Genomic DNA, 24,800 nt, shown 5'->3' on the forward strand with positions numbered 1-24,800 from the left:
AGGGAAAGTAGATCCATATCTGAGTAACTGGAAGTCTATGTTTTGTTTTCTAAAGGGAAAATGTACCAAAAATTTATTATTTTTAAAAGAAATGCTGCTATAGATACAGTTCTACTGAATTATTGCCTTCACCCACCAATATCTGTAACTAAAGAGTCTAAAGCTTCCTTTAAACTGCTGAGTATTTGGAGGTTTCATTTTATGCAGAAGCCAATCCTATTTTTTCTTAGTTACTTTAATAAAACAAGCATGCATGAGCATTTGGTATTTTCCATTTCTCCTAAAGCCATATAACTTAGTCTTTGGAGAATTCGTTTGAGGTGAAAGGAATGTATCTCTGTCCACCTTCCAGAGTTGCCTGGGAATGTGTCTAGGAGAATGCTAGGTTGGATTTGTTACGAAAGCTCCAGAGGAAATTTTTACTTACCAACAAGGGCCAAGCACAGTCCTTGGAGATTCACATTTCAACTGTCATCTGCACACACACAACAGGCTCCGGCGCAGATTGAGTTTGAGTTAGTGCACATAGCTTGTTGGGAGGAAATCAATCAAAAGCCTTTTTAAGCATAAATGGTTCTTTAGGAACTGAAAGCTGAGTGCCTCAATTTTATTGTAAGCATTGAATAAAAACCATCTTAAAGCATTCAGCATGTTAAAACTACAAACACGAGTAATAATGAAGGTACTCCCTCACCTAGGTATGTTGGTGATACGTACGAAGTAATATTTGCTATAGAATAAGAAGAAAAATCGACTGTCATTTAAGATCTGCCTACAATACATGAGGCAGAATGCTAGCTGTCATACTGGATTTTGATTAATCCAGGACTTTGGTGACTTTAACCCCAGAGTTCACAGCAAATATTATAATAACAGAATTGTCATTCCAATGTTTTAAAACCCTTCAGTGATCTTTCCATTGCAGTTACAGTAAATCCCAACAACTTACCCTGACCTAAAGGCCCTGCATAACCTGGCTCTCCACTTTTCCATTGCCATGTCTCCGTTGCATTTTTTCCTAGTTACACTGGTCTTCTTTTTGTTTCTCCAATTTACTAAGCTTTTTCCTCTCTTCTCAGTGTCAGGGACTTTACAGCTTTGCCTGAAATAGTTTTGCGTGTCTTTCATATAAGCCTGTTGAAGTTAGGGCCCTTTACTTTAGAGTCCGTCCCCTCACCTAGCTTACACCTCCCTAGATCTAACCACAGTTACCAGTGTTCTTTTCCCTCCCCTCCTCATCTTTCTTGGCCCCTGTTGATAAGTAAAAATTTCTTCTGGAGCATTCATGACAAATCCACCCTAGCATTCTCCTAGACGCATTCACAGGCAACTCTGGAAGGTAGACAGAGATACATTCCTTCCAACTGAATTGTCCAAAGACTAAGTTACATGGCTTTAGGAGAAATGGGAAATACCAAATGCTCACGCATGCTTGTTTTATTAAAATAACGAAAAAAACCCAAGGATTGGCTTCTGCATAAAATAAAACTTTCCAGTATTCAGGTAGGAGTGTCCCTAGGATGTTGAGGAAGAGCAAGGAGGCTAGCGAGGCAAGGAAGAGTGCGGGACAAGGTCATGTGAGAATGCAAAGTGGCATTCCAATAGTTGACGGTCATGTAGATCATTGTAAGAATTCTTGTTTTCACTCTGTGACATGGGAAGACATTGGAGACTTTTGAGCGGAAGAGCGACAAGATCTGCCTCCTGATTTCCAGGACGATTCTGGCTGTGTTGAGAGTAGACTGTGGGTGAACAAGGGAAGAAGTAGGAAGACCAGTCAGAGGCTGTGGCACTCATCCCGGTGAGAGATCATAGTGACTGTGCCTAGGAGAGTAGCTGGGGAGGTAATGAACGAATGCACGGTAACAACATTTAAAAAAGAAACTCTTTTGTGGTCCGGAACCTTAAACTTTCCAAGTATCTCTTTTTCATTTGTCGTTTTCTATGTTGCTCCCTGGATCCATGCACGATTATATGGTATAATCTTAGAGCATTGTATGATTTTGCGTGATATTTTTTCATTTAATGGTATCGGCATGCATCCATGGCATTTAATAATCTTCCATTTTAATGGCAGCATAATATTCTTTAGAGTTTCTGTGACATTTTATTCAATCATTTCTTTATTGTTAGAAGTTTATTATTGATTTCATTTGTAACTATTGTAAACAATACAGAGATAAGTGTCTTAATGTGTAGAGTTTTTTTCTTTCCTCTTGATTGTTTCCTTTAGAATAAATACTTGAGAGCGAATTTACTTGACCAAAGGGGGCATGTTTAAGCTTTTGAAATATACTGACATACTGCTTTTTAGCACGGTTGTATATATGAGGGTACATACTTCATTTTACAACGGAACTGGAGCAGGAAAGGGTCCTGTCCATAAGAAAGTTACGGTATACTGGAGGAAGTAGATGTGTAAGCCGAAAACTATAATAACAAGCATAATGAAGAACAGTATCAGAAGGTGCCACATTTAGTAAAACCTGATAAGTTCTACGTGTTATTAATTTCAACTTTACTAATACTTTACATCTATTAAATATATGAAAGTGTGACTGGTTGTTTAATTTTAGTAATTAGCTTTTTGGTTTTTACTTCTCTTGATGTAAATTACTTGCACATCAATGCCTTTTGCCCTTTAAGCTATTAAGATCTTGTTTTTTTCTTTTCAATTATATGAGATTTTTATTGCTTATTATTTTTAGTCATTAATTGAAACAGAAAAGTTCTATTGCTATGCTCTGATCATTGTTTTGTACTTTTGCAACTAGTATTCTTTTTTTCAATGCTAGAAACTTTTAAAAAATTTTATTTAAAAAAAATTTTTATTGGAGTATAGTTGATTTACAGTGTTGTGTTTCAGGCATACAGCAATAGTGTTCTTTTGTCAAGTAGTGGAGAAAGGGCAGAGTGCTCTACCTTACAAGGTTTGCCTTGTTGGAATAAGCTTTAGACAAAGGAGTATAAAGCTAGTTAATACAAATTTAGGAAGAATACTATGTTAAATGCATATCAGTTAACTGAACAAGTATTTATTGAACCACTTGCTAGATATTATTCTAGGGCTTGGAATACAATGATGAATAAGAGCTCTAACTGCTAATTATTTAGTGATTTAACAATTCATAGGGAAAAGTAGATATGTAAATAACAATTTCAGCAGTGTAGTATATCATAGAACAGAGTTGAACGCAGGGTTCTTTGGGCATAGGACTGGATAAAAACATTTCTAGAGCTAAGCAATGAAAGAATTACAATGTCCTCAGCTGTGAAATCTAAATAATAATAAATTAATAAGGCAGACAGCTCAATAGGAAATTGGTCAGATGACTTGAACTTGTTCACAGAAGAGGATATCTGAATTGCCAACAAATACATGAAAAAGTGCTTAAACTTCACTAATCATTGAAACCATAATGTGACTCATTTGTATACCCCTCCCTGCAGAATGGCTAAAATAAAAATGGATTTAGACAAACAGAACTCTCATATAATGCTGATGAGATTATAAATCGGTATGGCCACTGTAGAAAACTATTAGGCCAGTATCTTCTAAAGGTAAATATGCGTGTAACCGATGACCCAGCAATTCCACTTCTAGGTAGTAATAAGTTGCCATCTTAGTAGGTCGAAAATGGTTGAATATTGGCAATTTCATATTGTTCAACCTAATGTTTACCCAACAGAAATGCACACGTATGTTAACCAGAAGACATTGTAGAAGATGTTCATAGAAGCACCAATATTTGTAGTAGTTCAGAACTGGAAACTACCAAGATGCCCATCAACAGTAGAGTAGAGTAAATACTTGAATATTAGTCTACAATAACAGTGAAACTACAGCTACATACATATGTTTATCACAAGCATGATATTGAATGAAAGAAGCTGAATTTTATGATTCTATTTATATGAAACAAAAATATGCAAAACTAATTTGTGCTATTAGAAGTCAGGGGAATGGTTGCCCTTTCAGTGTTAGTGACTGGAAGGTCCCACAAGGGGGCTTTTGAGCTACTGGTAATATTAGATTTCTTGATCTGGAAGCTATTTACATTAACCATTTGTACACTTTTATATATGTATATTTCACTATAAAGTGTTTTAAATAACAGTAAAATAAATACAAGGAAGTGCATGTAAGTTCTGATTTTTTCCCCCATAACTACTCTGATGCTTTTTGAGGGAAAAAATGAATATCAGATTCTTTCCAAAATCTTTTCTCTGCTCGTTTTTCGAGTTCTTGCTTTGCTGGTACTCTTGTGCAATCCTGCAGTTGTCATAGGAATATACGTAAGAGACAAGACTGGGTGTGGGGTCTCTTGGAAGAGATGAAGCTGGACCTGAGTTTTGTAGCATCCACTGGAGACAGCCAGGGGAGCTAGCAGAGAGTTCCAGGCAGAAAGGCCAGGCTTCTGGAAAACAAGATGAGGGGGAAAAAACCTGTTGGGAGGGGCTGGAAATGGCTTATTAGAGCTGGAGCTTGAAGAGTGGCTGAGGAGGGGTTGGTGTTAGGCAAGATAGTTTGGCAGAGGCCAGGTGGAGAAAGGCCTTGAAGGACTATGCTGTGAGTCTGGACTTGATCCTGTAGGCGTCTGGGAGCCACTGAACAATTTAAATCAAACCATTGACACAAATAGATTTCTGGTTCATGAAGAGTAAGCTGGTGATGGTGTGGAGAACACTCGGAGGGGGATAAGACTGAAGCCTGGGGGACCAGTTACGAGGCCACTGCAGTAATCGAAGGGAGATATGACATGCTGGTGGCATGGGATGGAGATGTAGGGATAGATATGAGAGCTCTTGAGACGGAATTGTTCTGACGGGACTTGGTAAACTGATGGGTCTGGAGTTGATATGTAGGCATGGTGCTACATACATAAAAAGGTAAAACCTTGCATTCAATAAATGGTGAAACACATACAGCCTTCTTCCTGTCTTTTTTCCCCCTTTAACACCTTCCTACAGTTACATAGGTCACAGGATGTTGCCGTGACAAGGAAGAGAAAGCTTACCAGCTACTTACCATTGCTTCTTAGAATTGAAGACTCAATGAAACATTTCGTATCTTTTCAGTGGAGGATCAGGTAGGTCATCTTGTGCACTAGCACACAAACTTCTTGATTTTGCCAAATAAGCCAGTCGAAAGGGAAATGGTAATTTATCTGAGAAGCCCTGTGTTAATGCCCTTCTGGAAATAGAAAAGAAGTGGTACCTATATATATTGTCATATACTATTGTAAACAAAAAACAATTTGTGCATGTGTTTATATGATGATTATATAGGTACAAAAATATGTATACACGTATGAATAAACATACACATATGTATATATACACACAAACATATATACACACTAGGAACTTATACAACTATGTAATACCCTTGAGATATTAGATACAGAGATTATCTAGGTATATAAAGAATAACAAAGTTTTATTTAATTTTCTCTGTCTTTTTAAGCATAATATGTGGGTGGGAGAGGATCTGGAGGCTATTTTCCTTACTTTAATTACCTCATTGCAATTCCTTCCTTTCAATTTTGGTTTTTATAAACGGGAACACTGTATTAATCCATTCTAATTAAAAACCAGTCATGCAACCCTTCAGTTAAAGAAACAATTTTTAGTCTGCCTTTGATATCATTTAGTCAGAAATTGCCTGTATGGCTTTTGGAATTATCACCACTACAGTGCTCTGGTGACCACTGGGGCAACAGCTTTACTTGCTGATTTTATGCTAAAAATATCAGGAATTGGCCAAGTGCTTTTCCTCTGGAGAAATGTTCAGAGCTCTTCCAAGGGTGCCTGACAGAGTGCAGAAATTTCTATTCCTGCAGTAAAGGAAGAGGGAGAGTTATGGAAGGGGTGGCAAGAAAAGCCCCAAGTTCACCTTCTGCTTGTCCACATAACACCTCTTCACCTTCCGGCTGCCAGAGGAGCTATGCTATTCTTAGCCATCTCCTGCGAAGGTAATTACACAAAACCCCTCTGAAACCCATTTCTGTATTTGTCCAAGAAATGTTTTTATCTTCTGTAAATCCCCTGCGCTGTAACTAAGCCCTTGGTCTGCCCTTGGCTGGATGGGAGGACAGCCAGGCTTCCTTTCTCCAACAGAGCCCTTTCTGTACCTGAAGACAATTAGCTCATCATCAGGCCAACCTCCTTCCCCTTCTCCAGACTGAAAATGTTCATCTTTAGCTTTTTCTTGTCTTTCTCCTTCTTGTTATTTCTTCGATCCCTTTCCTTTTCACTATTGCCAAGCACTTTTCAGAACTGGACCTCCTGCTATGCAAAAAGCCCAGTTGACCTTGATCTCCAATCGATGGGGAAAAGGTAGAGTTAAACAGAGTCCGGGGGAGCAACAGAGAAAGTCAAGGCAGGTGCCTCTTACCCGCAGCTGTGGAGTACAATTGAGTCATGGATCAGAAAACCCAGATGTCAGTACAGAATCAAGGCCCCCAGTCCAAGGTAGCATCCTCAAAAAACAAAGCCAAGTCCAAAGGTATTGCTGATCCAAAAACCCAGGGAAAATCCAGCAGAATTGCTCAGTGAGGGGAGCAGCCTGGACGTGGGCTGGGGTAGTGAGTGGGTAGCTGCAGCCTTAAAATTCAAGTCTTAACTGTCATGGGGTGGGGAGGGGAGGATATCTCCCAAACGATTGAAGAATTGATCAGTAGTGAGTTCAGGATACTGTTCTGATTACCTTTTCAGACCAAGACAAAATTCCTCCATGTCACTAAACATAGGCCTCAGACCCTCTGGTGGACCAGGGCCAAACTTACGAGGATGTTGACGAAGCAGATGTGGTCCATGCCAAATGGTTCCTTCCTAATTGGATCATGTGATAGTCTTTTGGGCTTGAAAACTTGGAGTTATTTCCCTTTCCCTCCTCTCCATTGCCAGTTAGTCCCATTAAGTTAGTTGCCAAACTCTGGCCTTTCGGCGTCTCCCACATACTTGTTTCTTTTGGTCTCTATTTCCCACTCAGACCTGAACAACCTCAGTCCTGAACTGTGAATTGCTTCCTCATAGGACTGTCTGACTCCTGTCCCAGTTTGCCGACCTACACTATGCTCTGTTCCCTTTCTTTTATATCTTTATTTGATGATTTTGAATTGCCTTGAGGGATAAGTTTATACGCCTCAGTATTCCATCCAGACCCTTCAACATTTGGTCCTAAACGCCCCTTCCCAACTGTATCTCCCATCTCTTCCGTATGTGAGCCCTCGATTGAGTCAAGCATATTGCCCTTGAACACATCTGCTTTCCACATCTGTCTTTGTCCGTGTGGTTCCCTAGTCGCTGTCTTCTATGCCCATTTAAATTCTATCTTTAAGGATGCAGATCTAGTCTTAGTTCATCCAAGATCATCTTGGTCAGAAGTTCTCTACGTCCCCAGAGTTCTTATAGCACTTCGTGTCCATTTCCCTCATCCAACCCTGTATGGTACCAGGCTGTTAGCTGGCCTTTCATATGTGTGTATTGACTTCCCTGTCTAGAGTTTTAAATACTTTGATGGCAAAAGCGGTCTTTTAGTGGTGAGGATATCACTCTAAACGGCTTAGCATTGTCCTGAAGGTTGGGATTTTGCTGTGGGTTCAGTGTAGTTACAGTGCTACGATGCAGTGATTCTCAATATTTTTCAAAGGCGAGGATCACTTTGTTTCCTTTTCATTGTCAAAAAATTTTTTATCTCCCACATTGACGTCCTGATTCATTGAAATTTTTAAAAAAACGATGATCAAAGCTTTTGTGCATTTGATGATGCTTTACAGTGGAATTTTGGGTATAGTAACACCCACATGTATTTGAAAATAAGTAGTGTGGTATTTGTAAGATGTTTTTATTTATTTGGTCTATAGATGATTCTTAGTGAAAATGTGGTTTTGCTGACCCTAACAATAAGATCGGTTCCCCTGTGCCCTGCTGCCCCATTATTTGGTCACAACATCATTATTATCTCACAGGGCTGTTGTGAGGATTAGACGAGATACCATATATTAGGTGCATGGCACAATGCTTGGTGTTTAAGTGATCCTGATCATTCTTTCCCTTCTCCTTGTCACCGTCAGTTAATTTTGAAGGTGAGGAAGTTCTGGGACCTTCTGGGCAATTTGATTTGGATGGGACTGAGTTTGGGGGAGTGAATGTGGAGAAGGCAGTGTCTCTCAGAGGAAAGGTGAAAGAGCATTAAAGATCACCTAGAGGAGCAGTTCTTAAACATTTTACTCTCAGGACTCCCTTCCCCTCTTAAATATTATTGAGGACCTCAAAGAGCCTTTGTTTATGTGGAATATCGAGAAACTTAAAATATTTATTATTTTATTAAAAAAATAATAAGCCATTACACACTAATATAAATTATACATTCTTATGAAAAATATATTTTCCAAAAGAAAAAAAGTCACTGAGAAGAGTGGCATTGTTTTAAATTTTTACAAATCTCTTTAATATCCAGTTTAATAGAAGGCAGCTGTATTCTTACATCTGTTTCTGAGTTCAATTTTTGTGATATTTGGTTTTGGTGAAATTAAAGAAGAAAATCTAGGTTCATACAGATGTATTGTTGGAAAAGGGAGGAGTATTAGAATAGCCTTTCAGAAAATTGTGAATATTCTTTGAAATGAAACCAAACTCAACAAATGGTAGTTTCTTTTCTTTTTATAAATTTATTTATTTATCTTGGTTGCATTGGGTCTTCGTTGCTGTGCGCGGGCTTTCTCTAGTTGTGGCGAGCGGGGGCTACTCTTCATTGTGGTGCGCGGGCTTCTCATTGCGTGCGGTGGCTTCTCTTGTTGTGGAGCACGGGCTCTAGGTGTGCGGGCTTCAGTAGTTGTGGCTTGCAGGCTCAGTAGTTGTGGCGCACGGGCTTAGTTGCTCCGCGGCAAGTGGGATCTTCCTGGACCAGGGCTCGAACCCGTGACCCCTGCATTGGCAGGAGGATTCTTAACTACTGTGCCACCAGGGAAGTCCCTACAAATGGTAGTTTCTTAAAGGTTAGTTGCAATATGGAATCTGAAAGAGCCATGAAGTTTTCATACTCTGTTACACTAACATCTACTCCTGTCTTGATTTTAAATGGGTCTTTTAATTATGTATGATTTTGTAACATCAACCATTGGTCATTTGGAAAATATTGGTTCACTGAGTTATGCAGAACTTCCAAGTGTTGACACATTTCATTATACAGTTTCAAAAAATTACATTCATTATTAATTACCACTGATCTCATCAGATAAGTCTTTAGTACTGGGAAGCTGCCAGGATCGTGGCAGATACAAGATTTTCAAAATTCTAATTTTCATTCAAAAGCTTGAATTTTATAATTGGCAACAAATACTGTCAGTTGTTTTTCTTGAATTGACAGGCTAAGTCTGTTCAGTTTTGAGAAAATGTCTGCCACATACCCAAGTTTGAATAGTCATAGTTTGTCACTTGTTCTTTCACATGAAAATAATGTTCCACACAAAAAAGCCGATAGTTTACCTTCCAACTCAGATGATGACATAAATGCTTTTCCTTGAGATAGCCACTGTACTTTGGTATGCCCCCAAAGTACTCCGGTGTACTTTCTTTCCATTTTGTCACACAAAATATGAAAAAGATGTGTACTCAAGGGTTGAGATTTAATAAAGTTAATATTTTTTAGAGCTTCATCACATACATTCTTAAGTGAAACTAGCATTTTCTCTTTACTGTGTGGCAGTAAAAAATACAGTGACTACTAGGATAGTTTGATACCACTGCCTTATTTCGTGCTAAGAAGCCAGCAGTTTTATCCCCCATTGCTTTTGCATCATCATGACAAATGTCAAACGGTGGAAAAGCAGATAACATCTTAGTATTCTTATGGAAATAGTTTTGACCTCCAGGACCCTCAGAAAGGGCCTTGGGAATCCCTAGGGGTCTGTGGACCACGTTTTGAGAAACACTGCTCTAAACTTTTGCAAATGGCTGGCCCTCCCAGGATATAAAATATAGCTACCGGCACACATGGGAGGAGAGCCGAAGTCTTTTTCACACAGGGCAGTTTGCCTTACTTTTTGGAACCTGAGATGGACTTTTTATTTCTTTGCAGAACTGAAGGCATCTGGCTTGGGAACATGATTATTCTCCACTCACCTTTAAATTGCCTCAGCTCTTACTAAGTCTCTGGCAGTGATATGTTGATTATGTGAACTTAAAGCCCACAGGAGCCAGAGGAATGACAGATCAGATTCCCTTAAAGGAGAAATGAAATCCAGGAGCCCCTGCTGACCTTTGGTGTCATTCTGGTAGAATGACTGCTTCTGGGCCAGATGGCATGTGGCTTAAGCGGATATGTCTCAACCTGTTTCCTGGCATTAATTGTGCACGTTGATACTTCCTCATTGTGTAGTCCACAGTTCTTCATTGTCACCCTCATTTAGATTTTTTTGAGGCAGCCGAATTCTAACAAGACTCCATGAATCCAAGCAATTTCAAAAGGTCTAATTTCTCTTAAATCTCCAAACTCAAACCTCTTTATATCCAATCATTGTTACAGGCAGACAGACACTGAATCTCTCTTTTGTCAATCGAATTTAAGTCTAGCGACTTTTAAGAGCAATGAGATTGAAGGACAGAGTCTCTATGCCCTGAAGGAGGTGGCTGAATGGAAGCCCATTTAACTTTTTGTCTAAGGGCACTAAATAAGGATCAATTTGTAAAGGCAGCTTTTCTAGTGTGGCAAAGTTAGCTTCTCATATCTGATGTGGATAAATGGAGGGTCAATACCCTTTATCTTATCAACAATTTCACCAAAAAATATTTATTAAGGGCATTCAGGTCAGGCTTCTCAGCTATAAACAAGCAAATACTCCAAGCAGAGCTGTCGGAACCCACTTCTGAGGGTTGTTGCTCATTAGGTCAACTTCAAATTATTTTAGAAATAAATTCTAAGCTCAGCTTTTGAGTCCTGTTAACTCCTAGACAACCTCCACCCAGGAGCTGCTTTCGTTCATCACTTTGAAGTTGACCTAATGAGCAACAAAAGTAAATTTAGCCAACTAGGAAAGAGAGCTGGCTTTTTTTCACCCAGGGTTATGTGTAAGGACAGCATTCTGTCATATGAGAATGTCACAGTTTAGACAGAAGAACACTAGTTCCAGGGAAGAAGGGAAAATAAGTTTTGGATATTTTATTTGACAGACTTTTACCCCTTTATATTTATTGTTTTTGAATTATATGCATACCACTAACCCACACCCCGACACACAACCTTCTTAAAGAGCCTGCAAACAAGTCATTGTAATTGTAAAACAGGAACATTTGCATATGCCTTCATGCTCTAAATTTTAGGTTTTACTTAGAATTTTGGTTTATTGCTTACAACAGGGGCAGAACATCCGTGGCTTAGTAAATAAGAACCACTTTGACTTATTAAAATGTACTGCTTTTTTTAAAAGCCAACAAAATTTCAAATTACCTAAAATTTAAATCAACATGTAATGGGAGGCTTAGTTTGAGAGAATAAAGCGTGTTGTCTTTAGAGTTTAGGCAGGTTAGGAGACTCCAGGAGATGGGCCCATAAGAAATTTATTTGCATGAGGAATGAAGTTGCCTCCTGGGAGTGAATGAATCCTAAGAGAAGACAGCATTGCTGGAATACTGAAACATTTCCAGAACTAGGGGAGAGTGTCAGAGGTGAGTGGCATCGTATATTCAAATTTAAACTAGCTACCATGAGCTAGCACTGCCTCTGTCCTTTTACTAGGGGAGTAATAATTAAGAGCAAGTAAAAACTAACAGAGCAATTTCAGGAAAATCTCTTTAACACACTGGCAAGTGTTAATCTGAAGTGCTTTGTAGCCCATGTAATAGAGTGAAAGAAAAGAGGGCAAGGAAGTCCATTTATCTTCTTAAGACTACACAGTGCCTTCAGTGCTTCCTTGTTTCCTTGCTGGCACAGCACTAACTTTGGGCATTAGTGAGCACTGGTACCTTTGGTGGGTATCTGGGCATTGTTGTATTTTCACCATTGGTGTAGCCAAGAAGCAACACCCCAACAAGCCAGGGAAAAGGAAACCAACATAGTTCCCTGTCACCATGTAAAACGATAATTGAACTGGGGATAGTTTTCTGTTATGTTAAAAACTTCTGGGAATAAGCAAACTTACCTACTTGTTGCAGGAAGTACTTTTTCCTGAAAGATAACATTGTGAGCCAACCAAAGGAGTTTACTTTTGTTTCTTTTTATGGCTGTGGATGGACCTAGAGTCTGTCATACAGAGTGAAGTAAGTCAGAAAGAGAAAAACAAATACCGTATGCTAACACATATATATGGAATCTAAGGGGGAAAAAAAAGGTCATGAAGAACCTAGGGGTAAGACGGGAATAAAGACACAGACCTACTAGAGAATGGACTTGAGGATATGGGGAGGGGGAAGGGTAAGCTGTGACAAAGTGAGAGAGTGGCATGGACATATATACACTACCAAACGTAAAATAGATAGCTAGTGGGAAGCAGCCGCATAGCACAGGGAGATCAGCTCGGTGCTTTGTGACCACCTAGAGGGGTGGGGTAGGGAGGGTGGGAGGGAGGGAGATGCAAGAGGGAAGAGATATGGGAATATATGTATATGTATAACAGATTCACTTTGTTATAAAGCAGAAACTAACACACCATTGTAAAGCAATTATACTCCCATAAAGGTGTTAAAAAAAAGAGTTTACTTAACAAGAATAACATATTGCCCATTAATACTCATGTCAATATTCTCAATTCCCTGTGCCTGCCAGTCTTTAGGTGTCATGTTATAAAATCTGCGTAATTCTCCTTGCAAGACCTGCCCTAAAATCACCCAGCTCAGCCCCTAATATCCTGCCATCCCTCTTCTGAGACACTATTTAGACTCTGTTAAGGTAGTATTCTCCTATGTTGCAGTAAGTCCAAAAAACTTTGATCAGTGTTTCTTGTTTAGTGTTTTCTGGGGAGACTTGACAGTCAACATAGCCAAAAGGGTGAATGTCTACACATTCAGGAGAGACCCCGCCCCCCGCCGTCAGGTGCAGAGGAGCCACAGTTATGGGTGGGGTGGAGCCAAGTAAATACCGTTTGTTGCTATTTTTCTGGTCCAGTTTCTACTTGCGGGAAGGTGAGACCTGGGGAAATTTGGCTTAAATACCCAAAATCATTCTCTAAGCATGAACAGCAAATGTCTAGCACTGTCAGATTACCATGTTCACTACTTTTTACATGATTTTTCCTTGATAAGATACATACAGTGCTCCCTTCCTCCAAAGTTGATCTTACATTCATTATATCATGACGAAATCTTAGAGGTGTGTGTATGCCTGACTACATACATATATGTACACACACACACGCACCTGAGCAATTTAAGGCAGGTTACAAAAATGCAGTGGGATAAAAATAAAGCTGCCCCAGAAGGCAGCGCTCTAATAAGCTGGGAACGTATTCTTTTGGCGGCTGCTGCGCTCACCTTCCCCATTCCCATCAGTCTCTTTTTCCACAGTTAAAGGCCACTTTCATGGCACATAAAGAGCAGCCTTAGCAACCTCAACAGTGAAGCTCTTTCCCCCTTGTCCAAACTATGTCTGACTCCCTCACCCGAGTAGTGAGGTCGGGTAGGGAAAAGGAGAAGAAGCCGCTCGGAAGTCAAAGCTACAGAGCCGGGGTTGGGATCTGATCTAATCTGACCTAACTCTCGCCTCCTGGGCTCGGGGAATCTCGGGGAATCTCGGGCAAGCTCGGGGAAGCTCGTGCCGCGCATGCGGACTCTGATTTCCGCGCCCGCGTGCCTTCCTAGCCGAATAGCCAAACACGAATACCGCTGACGCTGACTGTGGGCCACCACGCGCTCAGAGCTCTGGATCATCCGGTGGCCTTGAGGTTCGAAGACGAATTCCTTTAAAGCTCATTTCTAAGCAGGTGAGTAAAAGCAATCTGTGTCTCATATTCCAAGGACTATGAATGGGCCGCCTGCTGGTGAAAAAGAATTTGAACGTAATGCAGGAGGGCGGTATGACTGTAAAGGGAGTGAGCTATTGGGAAGAAAGAAAACATTTCCTAAATGCGTTTGGGAGGACTTTAAGATAAACATCATAGGTGAAAAGTTTGATTTACCAGTTCATTTCTGTGACAAATTTGTGATTTGCCTATTAAAATCTATGGGCGTATAATTCCGTGCAAGTATGCTTTTTTGCTATGACTGTGCTAATTTATATGAAAGAAAAGGAGGTAAGATATGACCAGGCTGTAGTATTCCTGTGCTGCGAATTGTGGAGCATACACGAGGTTCTGTCTTCATGTGTAGCGCTGGCCAAGAGTGCAGGAAAACTTATTTGTCTCAAAGAGAGTTAGAAGCTCGTATCAACTGCCACCATAAGAGAGCTAAATAACTTGTTAACTGTGCTCCGCTTAAAAAAGTTCACCCTCGGGCTTCCCTGGTGGCGCAGTGGTTGAGAGTCCGCCTGCCGGTTCAGGGGGCGCGGGTTCGTGCCCCAGTCTGGGAGGATCCCACGTGCTGCGGGGCGGCTGGGCCCGTGAGCCATGGCTGCTGAGCCTGCGCGTCTGGAGCCTGTGCTCCACGGCGGAAGAAGCCGCGGCGGTGAGAGGCCCGCGTACCGCAAAAAAAAAAAAAAAAAAAAAGTTCACCCTCGTATTGCTTCACCAACAACTGAAATCCCTGAAATGCTGCTAGACCAGGACCATATGAGCCATATTCCACCAGAGTTGCGCAGCATTATGTCACCATCTCCTGTGCAGTGTGTATCACACAAGCGCAGTAACCAGCCACGCAAGGATCTTTATGCTCCTCCAGCAGAATTGTCGCCACCCCACCTCCTTTGCTCCATCAGGAAGTCGTTAGTATTTCAACAAGGGAAAACAGCAATTTAGTAATCACCCCTATTCAGGGTGATTCAAATTCTGGTGCCAAAGAGCTATCACCTCCTGCCCCAGCACCGGCTCACCATCATCCTGAATATCAAAGTCAGCCATTGGTATTGCCCCCTTATATTATGCCTACAGAGGCACATGCACTACCCCCATCTACTCCACCACCAGTAAGCCATCCAATGTCATATTCTCTCCAGGATTCAGGTACTCCTCAGTTGGTTTGTAGTCAAGTGCCACCTCCACCCATGACTTCTGATCCATCACCAGTACCTTCTTCCCCTGGATGTATTATTGCCCTGGTGCCACCTTATACGAATCCTTCTCTGCCAGGATCTCCTCTGTCTCATAATGGTGGTCCACCTGTAAGTGAATTCCCTTCTGACTGTCATAATCCTAACTCTTTACCCCAGTTCACCGAAGAACAAGAAATTCTGAGCCCTCCGTTTATACAACGGGATGGAACAAATCCTGGTATGTGACCTCTGTCGAAAGGACTTTCACCTCCTTCACCAGCACAGGGTCCACCTTCCCCAACCCCACTTTCTGGATCACATTGCTCAGATCAGACAAGATATAGACCATATTCACATTGATAATAGTATTTGGAACTGAAGAGCTGGTGAGGACAAAAACCTTAAATATAGTCAACTTTTCAATTAAACTGTGTTTTGGGAAGGAAAAGCACCTCTTACAGAGATAGCAAAACACTTAGTTAGGATCTTGACTTTTGAAATGATTTTAAACCTTGGCTTTAGGATTTATTTCAAGTTTTATACTATAGAGTGGATAAATGGCTCAGTGGAGCATATCTGTATTTTAACAACTTTGTTCCTTTAGTGTGGTAAATTGACTCAGAGGTGACCTTTTATAATTTGAGTTCCTGAAATAAATTTGCATTGCTCCACTTGCAAAAGTTTTGTTTTTGTTTAGGTTTTTTCTGTGATATATTTTGTTAACCTGTGTAAAAGGATTAAATTTCAGTATGGTTGTAAAAATGCTATTTTTATTTGAATTTAAGCACAGTCACACAGTTTTTTTCCTTCCAGTTTTATTGAGATATAATTGACATATAGCACTGTATAAATTTAAGGTGTACAGTGTAATGATTTGACATACTGTTTTTTTAAAACCGTGTTTTACCTCTGATTTCCCAAAGTGCAATAAAAATCCTGGAAGTAAAAATCTAGAATATAGTGTAAGGCAGACAGCTAAATGGTAGAGAATTATTTCACATTTTTAGGCACTGAGATTTTGTGCTGTTGTATAATAACTGTATAATGAATTTCGTGTGGATTGCCTTCTCATTTTTAGGCAGCCCTAGAAGCACCAAAATGCATCAGAATTCCAGTACTGTGATAGATTTATGTTTGTAATGTTGAAAGGCATTACTAAATCATTTGGAAAGATATGGCCAAAGTAATTGATTCTGTAGGCTCCAGGCTGGTGGGGATGCTGGTACTTGTTACTACTTTTTTTCAGAATGCTTGGAATCACATAATGCACCACACTGGTTAGTCTTAAGTAACATTATATTATAGCACTGTTTAAATGGTGTCATTTAGATGAAGTGTGTGCTACTCTGTTCATTGTCTTAAAGTCTATTCAGCCCTAAATATTTAGTTTATTATAATGCCTCATTTCATAGTAGAGTTTGGTCCTGTTCTCACGGTTTCTTGTTTATTGGGTTTTAAACTACAGTTTAAGTGCCATGGAGGAATTTGAATAATATCTTAATGATAGGCATTCGTATAGTCACCAGCTCGCCATTTGCTTGGGTTTTATTACTGTGTGATAAGTGTTTTCCCTTTTTCCCTCTAACCTGAAATTTAAAAAAACTATTATTTCTTGCCTGTTTATTTTATTGGTAAAGATTCTAAACTTGTAACGTTTTAGCATGAAGTTAAATGAAGACTACCAGATGACTTTGTATTAGAGAAGAGAAAAGTAAATTATATGAATGACTCTGACTAAGTTATACGAATTTCATCACTTTGTAAGGTGTCTTTAGAATTAATTTTTGAATTATAGGGACTTGTTATGTTTCTGCTAAGGTGACCGCTTACACTTTATACAGAATTCATACATATAAATTGACATTCTTGGTGTATTATTATACGTCATTTGAATAAACCCTCATGAAGTTTTTCTTCCATTAAATGGTGCATAATGCAAATATGAAATGTGTATTATGTGGATATGATTTATTATATAGTTTATAATATATAAATTTAGAACATATTTCTTTTTGGCAAAGGACAAACTTATTGCTAATTTATCATTTTATTCTGTTGGATACAAGCAAAACAAATTCTCATTTTGGCTGATCAGATGCAAACACATCTCTGAGCTTAGAGCTGAAATTAGAAATAATATAAGAGGCCATTTTAACCTTGACCAGCCTAAAATAATTAACACTTTAAAAAAAAAAAAAGTAAGTGATTTTCACACCTGGCAATTTGAGAGTCCAGTGCTAATACTTCTAGTGAGAAAGCTTTGCTATTAGAAGTACAGACTGAGGTAGTGTGAGATGGTGGTGGTGAATGCTTCTATCATATTATTGTAGGTACTTGGACTGGTCCAAACTTGATTCCCTTTTCTGCCCGACTTTAGGAGCTGTTAAAATATTTCTCTTAAGATACAATACGATTCTTTGTTTCCTGTAATAAGAAAATAGTCAAATTCACTAAAGTCTTCTCAAACATCTATGATGGATGAGCTCTCCTGCTTTTATTGAAATTCACTACGGTTGAATGTAGTATGAAACCACTTAAATAATATATTGGACAAAAAAATGAGTATCATGATAAAATGCACACATGTTAAAAGAGCTGGACTTAAAAATCATTTATTTTTAGTTAGGTTTAGGAAATATATGTTATGCAGCAAAGCAGATCAGGTGAATGTGTTGTAGCAGACAAAAATTTTAAGTGGCATCAGGTGTGAACTCATCCAGTTGTTTGAGTGACTGTGGTGGGTAGAAAGATAACAAAATTAATGTTTGCTTCTCTAAGGAAAAAAATGATGTGAATTGCACTGTATATCAGAGAAGGCTTTGAAGCTGGAATAGGCACAAGTCTAAATTACCTGTATGTACAGTGCATTATAGTACTCTGAAGATTGCTGAAATGGCAGTTTAATTCTTAAAAACAATAAAATGGATGCATAACTACCAAAAACCAGTATTTATAAAAAATAAAAATAAGTATCAGGGAAAGGGGAAATGAAGGTAGAATAAATAGTAAAATCAAGCCCAAGTTAAAGTTGGAACCAAAAAAAACTGAACTGGAAAATGCTGCACCGTTGTTAATGATGGATGAAATGGGTTTAAAGCAAAGAGGCAAGATCAAAACATGTACATTTCAGAGAGCCTAAGCCAGACACTGAGCAAAAGTTCTTTTGCGGGTTTTCATAAAATGGCCACTGCGTAATGTAGGGTAGCGATTCCTGATTCTGACAGCAGGAGAGAATCTCTTGGAGAATCCGCTAAAAATACCGGACTTTACCTTATTTCCGCAGGATTCTGGTGCAGTAGGCTCGGGGAATGGATGGGGCTTAGTAATATGTCCTTTCAGTAAATATGCTAGATGATTTGGAAGTTGCTGCGTGACAGATTTAGTCACTGGTCACTAGTCTCCGTTCTCTCAACTAGTCTCCATTCTCTCGGCAGCCTACCATCCTTTCTGCACACAGCAACAAGGGTAACCGTTGGAGGACGGAACTCGGCCCTCAGATAGTTTCGCATTGCACTTCAGGGCCAATTCCTTCTTCATGACAGCATACAATTAGACTGCTGGTGGATTTCCTAAACTCATGACTTACCATTCTTGCCTCATTCCCTCTATTCTAGCCACACAGGCTTTTCTTTGATCCTCGGACCACCAAGCTCATTCCTGCTTCCGCAGTTTGCACTTACTGTTTTTTCTGCCAGACCATCTTCCCGCAGATCTTCATACGCCGGCTTTCTCACTCATGTTCTGTTCAGATGCCTTCCTTGCTACTCTGTGGACAGCAGCACCCCGCCTCCCAAATATCTCTCCATATCTCCTCACCCTGCTCTGTTTTTCTTCACGGTGCTGTCACTAATTATTATGTAATGAACTGCTTTCTTATTTTTGTTTCCTCCATGAGGATGTCACTTAAGAGAGGTGGCTTTTTGTACTGGTCCATCAGAGGAAGACAAAGAGTGATACGTAATTGGAAAACAATTTAATTTTTGTTTCCTGCTGTTTTTTTTCATTTTCACTTTATTATTTTTTGGCCGCACAGCATGGCTCGTGGGATCTTAGTTCCCCCACTGGGGTTCGAACCCATGCCCTTGGCAATGAAAGTGTGGAGTCTTCACCAGTGGACCACCAGGGAATTCCCTCCTGCTTTTTACATTTTATTTTGTCCCAGGTGAAAATTGGGGCCCTCTTGTGACTTTTGTCTATACTCCTAGATGATAGAAAGCCCTGTGGTCAGTAATTAAAATGTCCAGTCCAATGTGATGGTCAAATTTTGGAACTGACTTAAGAGCGAGGCCTTTCCCCACTTCCCCAGCTGTGGCTGGTGGAAAACTAGCAGTTGGGGGAGAACGTTGTGGTCAACTTCTTATCCACATTTGCTTTTACTTCTTCTCCCCTAGTTCACTAAGTAGAGGTCTTGGTCCTCCAGAGTTGGAGTGCAAGGGATTGGGGGAGGGGAGGGTAGTAGGAAGGGTCTTACTTGATTGGTACTATATGAAACTGGGTTAGTGCTTTCTGGGCCTAACTACAGGTTTTAAGAATTGATTCTTTCTTTCACAGGCACTTTTGTAGTTGGTAAGAATTGCTCTCATTGCTCTGGATCTCTCCCTGTAGTTCCCTTGATGAAGTTGAATGCATCTCTTTTCCAGTTAGTTTCTTATTTCTTCTTCAGCCCCTGAGAATCTGGCAATTCCTACAGCTTCCCTCCACTGAGTTGTATTCATCCCTCCGTGTGCTCCTCTGGAACAGGACATAAGAGGACCTCCGTAGTAGCTCCCTCTAGCGAGGGGCAGTGCCTGGCCCATGAGCAATACATTCTTTTCCCTAATAAACTTTGGCAGTGCTGGCCAGTCCCAAACTTGTCAGCTCCCTCTTCCTCAGCTGTCAGAGAAGTTAGTCAGCTTGTCTCCTGCAACTTAGATTTCCCAGACAACAGTCTAGAGTGTCCCTAATGCTCCAGAGAACACATATGTCGCCATTGCAAGGGTCTCATTAAAGTGTCTCTCTCCTGGGAGATGAAGTAGGAGGCATCTTTCATCCCTTCTTGCAAGCAGAGAGGAGGGGGTGGAACTCACAGCAGAGCAGAAGCCTGTGCCAGCCTATGTTCTGATTGGTCAGTGCCCAGGCTATACTGTTTGTTAGATTTTTTATTATTATTATTATTAACTCTGGATCCAGCTATTCTTGATTTTCAAATGGCTCAGGAACCACAGATGGCAAAATACAGCCTGCTTGGGTTGTGTCTCTAAAACTAAGGAAGGGGAAGAAGTAGGTAATTAATAGGATAATTTAGGAAAAAATGCCTCAGGTATTGGAATTTTCCTGGCAAAGTTTTAGCTGAGTCATTCTGCAAAGTGCCAGTATTTGGCACATCTCATATTCCAACAACGTTATGTTGAATAAAATAATACATTTTTTTCTTTAAAAAAAGAGTCAATAGATATATTTCATTTCCATGGGAAGAACTCAATTATATTTTAAGCATCTTTCAAGGTCAGACCTAGTAAAAATGTGATATAAATGGAGTTCCTATTTGGCTGGGATAAAGTAGAGATACAGAACCCTTTTTCCTCTGATGAATGAAACTGGTGGTGTTTTTTTTTTTTCATCAGGTCATCATGCATTAGTAAAGAGATGGATTGCTTACTTCATTGACCATCACTTGCTGTGTTTTAACTTTTTCCCTAATATTTGACTTGGATTTTCTTTTTGGTTTATGCGTGTCAGACTGATTGCAAAATTGGCATCAATTCTTCACCCCTTCCTGTAGTCTTCACAGTTCCTCTTACCAAGGGATGGGGTCTATTTTCTCACCCCCTTGAATATGGGCTGGGCTTGTGTTTACTTTGGCCAATAGAATATGGTAGAAGTGTCGATGTGCCGTTTCTGAGCCCAGAGACCTTATGTCCTTCTGTTCTCTCTCAGAGCTCTGTCACCATGAGAACAAACTTGGCCAACCTTGCTGGAAGATGAGAGAACACACTGAGGAGAGCTCATATTTCCCATTCAAAGCCATACTAAACCAGCCTAAAGTCAGCCAACCTCAAAACATGTGGGAGCTACCATCCCAACCCACACCCGACTGCAGACCCACGCAGGAGCTCATCTGAGGCCAGAGGAACCGCCCAGATTACCTGTAGTTTTGTGAGCGATAATAGAAATGCTTATTGTTTTAAGTCACTGAGTTTTGGGATGCTTTGTTGCACAGTGATCGCTAACTCAGACTGGCCATTTTTGCCCTCACTTTCCCCCTGTGGTCAGAGAATTCCACACTGTCCAGTTTTACAAGTAAAATTTGCTCTAATGTAAGGTATTTTTAAAAACATGAATTACAAATATCTGATGTTAAGACATGGGGAGAGCTCACCTTTGAAAGGATTTAATATACTAAATATTTCAGGTTTTATCATCTTCACATATTCATTTCTAGTTTTCTCATTAATATCCAAGTTATAAGGATGAGTAGCCTTCAATAAACTGTGTAGTAACATTGGACACATTGTGGAGGATTTAGCTTAAGCAGATATCACATATGCAGCTGGTGTTTCCCAGAGTCTTGGTGATCAAATTACTGAGGAGTAAATGTGAAGTCTTGTGCTTATCGGCATAAATCCTTATTCCAGATTTTCTCTTCTGAATTGGTATCTTGGGATCTCCTAAGTCGTGGGAGCCATTTGTGCAATAGCTGAGCTATGGTGGCCTGCTCTTATTTTGATGATTTCTCTCTGCTCTATGCCCGACAGATCTGTATTCAGGGAGTATGCAAAAAAAAAAAACAAAAAACAAAAACCTAAGGGAGTATACAGAGCCATAGTCACCCTGGTGCATATTCTTTATCTTTGCATCTCAGGAGGCTCAAGTTAGCATGGGCTACCTTGGAGAAAACTCCTCCTTTTAACCCCATCCTTTCATGGTTCCCAACAGTCTAAAATGGCTTTTTAAAATTGATGTCCTAAAACTTTCTTTTCCCTGTTTAGGCCAAATTTCCCATCTCTCTCTGTTATATTGCAGTCACATATGAGCAAGCTGTTAGCCCCCCAGCTCTGCATAAGCCCGATGTTTGTCACCAAGACTGACATCACTTTGGATGCCACTTGGCTGCATTTTAGGCAGCACGGAGGCAGTTGGGCAAACATCTGTTTTAGGGACAGATGTCTGCACGATCTTAGGTTTTCAGTCCAGAATATACTCAAAAATGTATTTTTAAATGCTTTTATTTTTTATTAGGGAAAATAGCCTTAACATTTTTAACGCTTTAGTTTAAAAAAGCAATACATGCTCATTATTTAATAGTTACACAATATAGGAAAGGATAAATAAAAATAATCTGTAATTCTATAGATGATTTTTTGGGTATATTTCATGTGCATTTATATGGTACTCTGTAAAAAAATAGTTTTCAAGTTTCCACCTTTTCTATAATCTCTCTCTTTTATTACTTAATCATTTAAATTAAATTTGCTAGAGTCAACTTTGTTTTTATCTTTTAAAACCCACATGACTTATTTGCATTTTAACATATAACAGCATTTGATATGTTTTAGTTAGTGCTCAATATACATAAATTACTTAGGTTCTTAATGTAATATACCTGTGTGGTTGCTTAAAATTGAAAACATTAACTCTAGTTGACTCCACACTTTGCCTATGTTTCACTGCAGTCACCAACCTGGTTCTCTCTTGAGGGTAAAGATAGAACATCTCCACAAGTCCATGTATATTTGTAGAGAAGAAGGAGCAAAGTAGTAGCCAACTCCAGAACAGGTGCTTTGAGAAAGAGCACCTTCCTCAGTCACTATAATTATCACTAGGTGTATTTTAACACAAATAATTTTATTTATTTATTTATTTATTTATTTGGCTGCATCGGGTCTTAGTTGCGGTGCGCGGGCTTCTCTCTAGTTGTGGCACATGGGCTCAGTAGTTGCAGCCTGTGGGCTCTCTAGTTGTGGCGAGTAGGCTCTGTAGCCTGCGGCACGTGGGATCTTAGCTCCCCCACCGTGGATCGAACCTGCGTCCCCTGCATTGGAAGGTGGATTCTTAACTACTGGACTGCCAGGGAAGTCCCTATCACAGGTAATGTTTGTGATAGTGTCCCTTCCTATTCTCCTTTTTCTTTTCTGATGCTGTTGACTTGGAAAGGGGCTGGGCACACATTATTAGGCCAGGGAGGAGTGGGAGGATGTCATGCACTGTTCTAGGAAAAGTAGCTGATTAAACTAAAACTACTTTTGTTATTTTTAAAAAGTCTAAAAGTAAACAGCTTTATTTAATTTGAACATTGTTTCATTTTGTGCTTTGATATACTGGCAACTCATAGCTGTTCACAACTATTATCTGGCCGACTTCCCTTGGATATAATCCAGGCACCTCAATCCCCATGAATACATCATCACCTCCAGCCAGCAGACTCCTTGTGGAGTGTTTCCTCTCTGGATGAATGGTTCCCTTAGCCAACTCAACGTACAGTCCAGAACGCTAGCGCTCATCCTTTAGTCCTCCACACTCCTCCCTCACTTCCTCATATTTCATTGGTTACCAAGGTCTGTAGATTCTACTTTTTTTTTTTTTTTTTTTTTCGGTACACGGGCCTCTCACTGTTGTGGCCTCTCCCGTTGTGGAGCACAGGCTCTGGACGCGCAGGCTCAGCGGCCATGGCTCACGGGCCCAGCCGCTCCGCGGCATGTGGGATCTTCCCGGACTGGGGCACAAACCCATGTGCCCTGCATCGGCAGGCAGACTCTCAACCACTGCGCCACCAGGGAAGCCCTAAAGTCTATTTTATCTGATATGAGTATTGCTACTCCCCCTTTCTTTTGATTACCATATGCATGGAATATCTTTTTCCATCCCTTCACTTTCAGTCTGTATGTGTCATTAGGTCTGAAGTGGGTTTCTTGTAGACAGCATATATATGGGTCTTGTTTTTGTATCCATTCAGCCAGTCTGGGTCTTTTGGTTGGGGCATTTAATCCATTTACATTCAAGGTTATTATCGAAATGTATGTTCCTATTACCATTTTCTTAATTGTTTGGGGTTTGTTTTTGTAGTTCTGTTCCTTCTCTTGTGTTTCCTGCCTAGAGAAGCTCCTTTAGCATTTGTTGTAAAGCTGGTTCGGTGGTGCTGAATTCTCTTAACTTTTGCTTGTCTGTAAAGATTTTAATTTCTCTGTCGAATCTGAATGAGAGCCTTGCTGGGTAGAGTAATCTTGGTTGTAGGTTTTTCTCTTTTATCATTTTAAGTATATGCTGCCCCTCCCTTCTGGCCTGCAGAGTTTACACTCAAAAATCTGCTGATAATCTTATGTGGATTCCTGTGTATGTTATTTGTTGTTTTTCCCTTGCTGCTTTTAATATTTTTCTTTGAATTTATTTTTTGTTAGTTTGATTAATATGTGTCTTGGTGTGTTTTTCCTACGGTTTATACTGTATGGGATTCTCTGTGCTTCCTGGACTTGGGTGACTATTTCCTTTCCCATGTTAGGGAAGTTTTCCACTATAATCTCTTCAAATATCTTCTCAGACCCTTTCTTTTTCTCTTCTTCTTCTGGGACCCCTATAATTCGAATGTTGGTGCATTTAGTGTTGTCCCAGAGGTCTCTGAGACTGTCTTCAATTCTTTTCATTCTTTTCTCTTTATTCTGCTCTTCAGCAGTTATTTCCACCACTTTGTCTTCCAGCTCACTTA

At 39.9% G+C, this 24,800-nt stretch overlaps 1 protein-coding gene across 1 annotated transcript; it reads left to right on the top strand.

The window, feature by feature from the left end:
* Nucleotides 1-6,423: 6,423 nt before the first annotated feature.
* Nucleotides 6,424-15,481, top strand: CBLL2 (Cbl proto-oncogene like 2). Its single transcript, XM_065900125.1, is given in 8 exon segments — nt 6,424-6,508; nt 8,079-8,185; nt 13,854-13,926; nt 13,929-14,134; nt 14,137-14,184; nt 14,186-14,424; nt 14,645-14,820; nt 14,823-15,481. Coding segments are annotated over 8 exon segments (1,593 nt in total).
* Nucleotides 15,482-24,800: the final 9,319 nt, after the last annotated feature.

Source organism: Phocoena phocoena, chromosome X (assembly GCF_963924675.1).
Source record: "Phocoena phocoena chromosome X, mPhoPho1.1, whole genome shotgun sequence".
Classification (NCBI taxonomy): domain Eukaryota; kingdom Metazoa; phylum Chordata; class Mammalia; order Artiodactyla; family Phocoenidae; genus Phocoena; species Phocoena phocoena.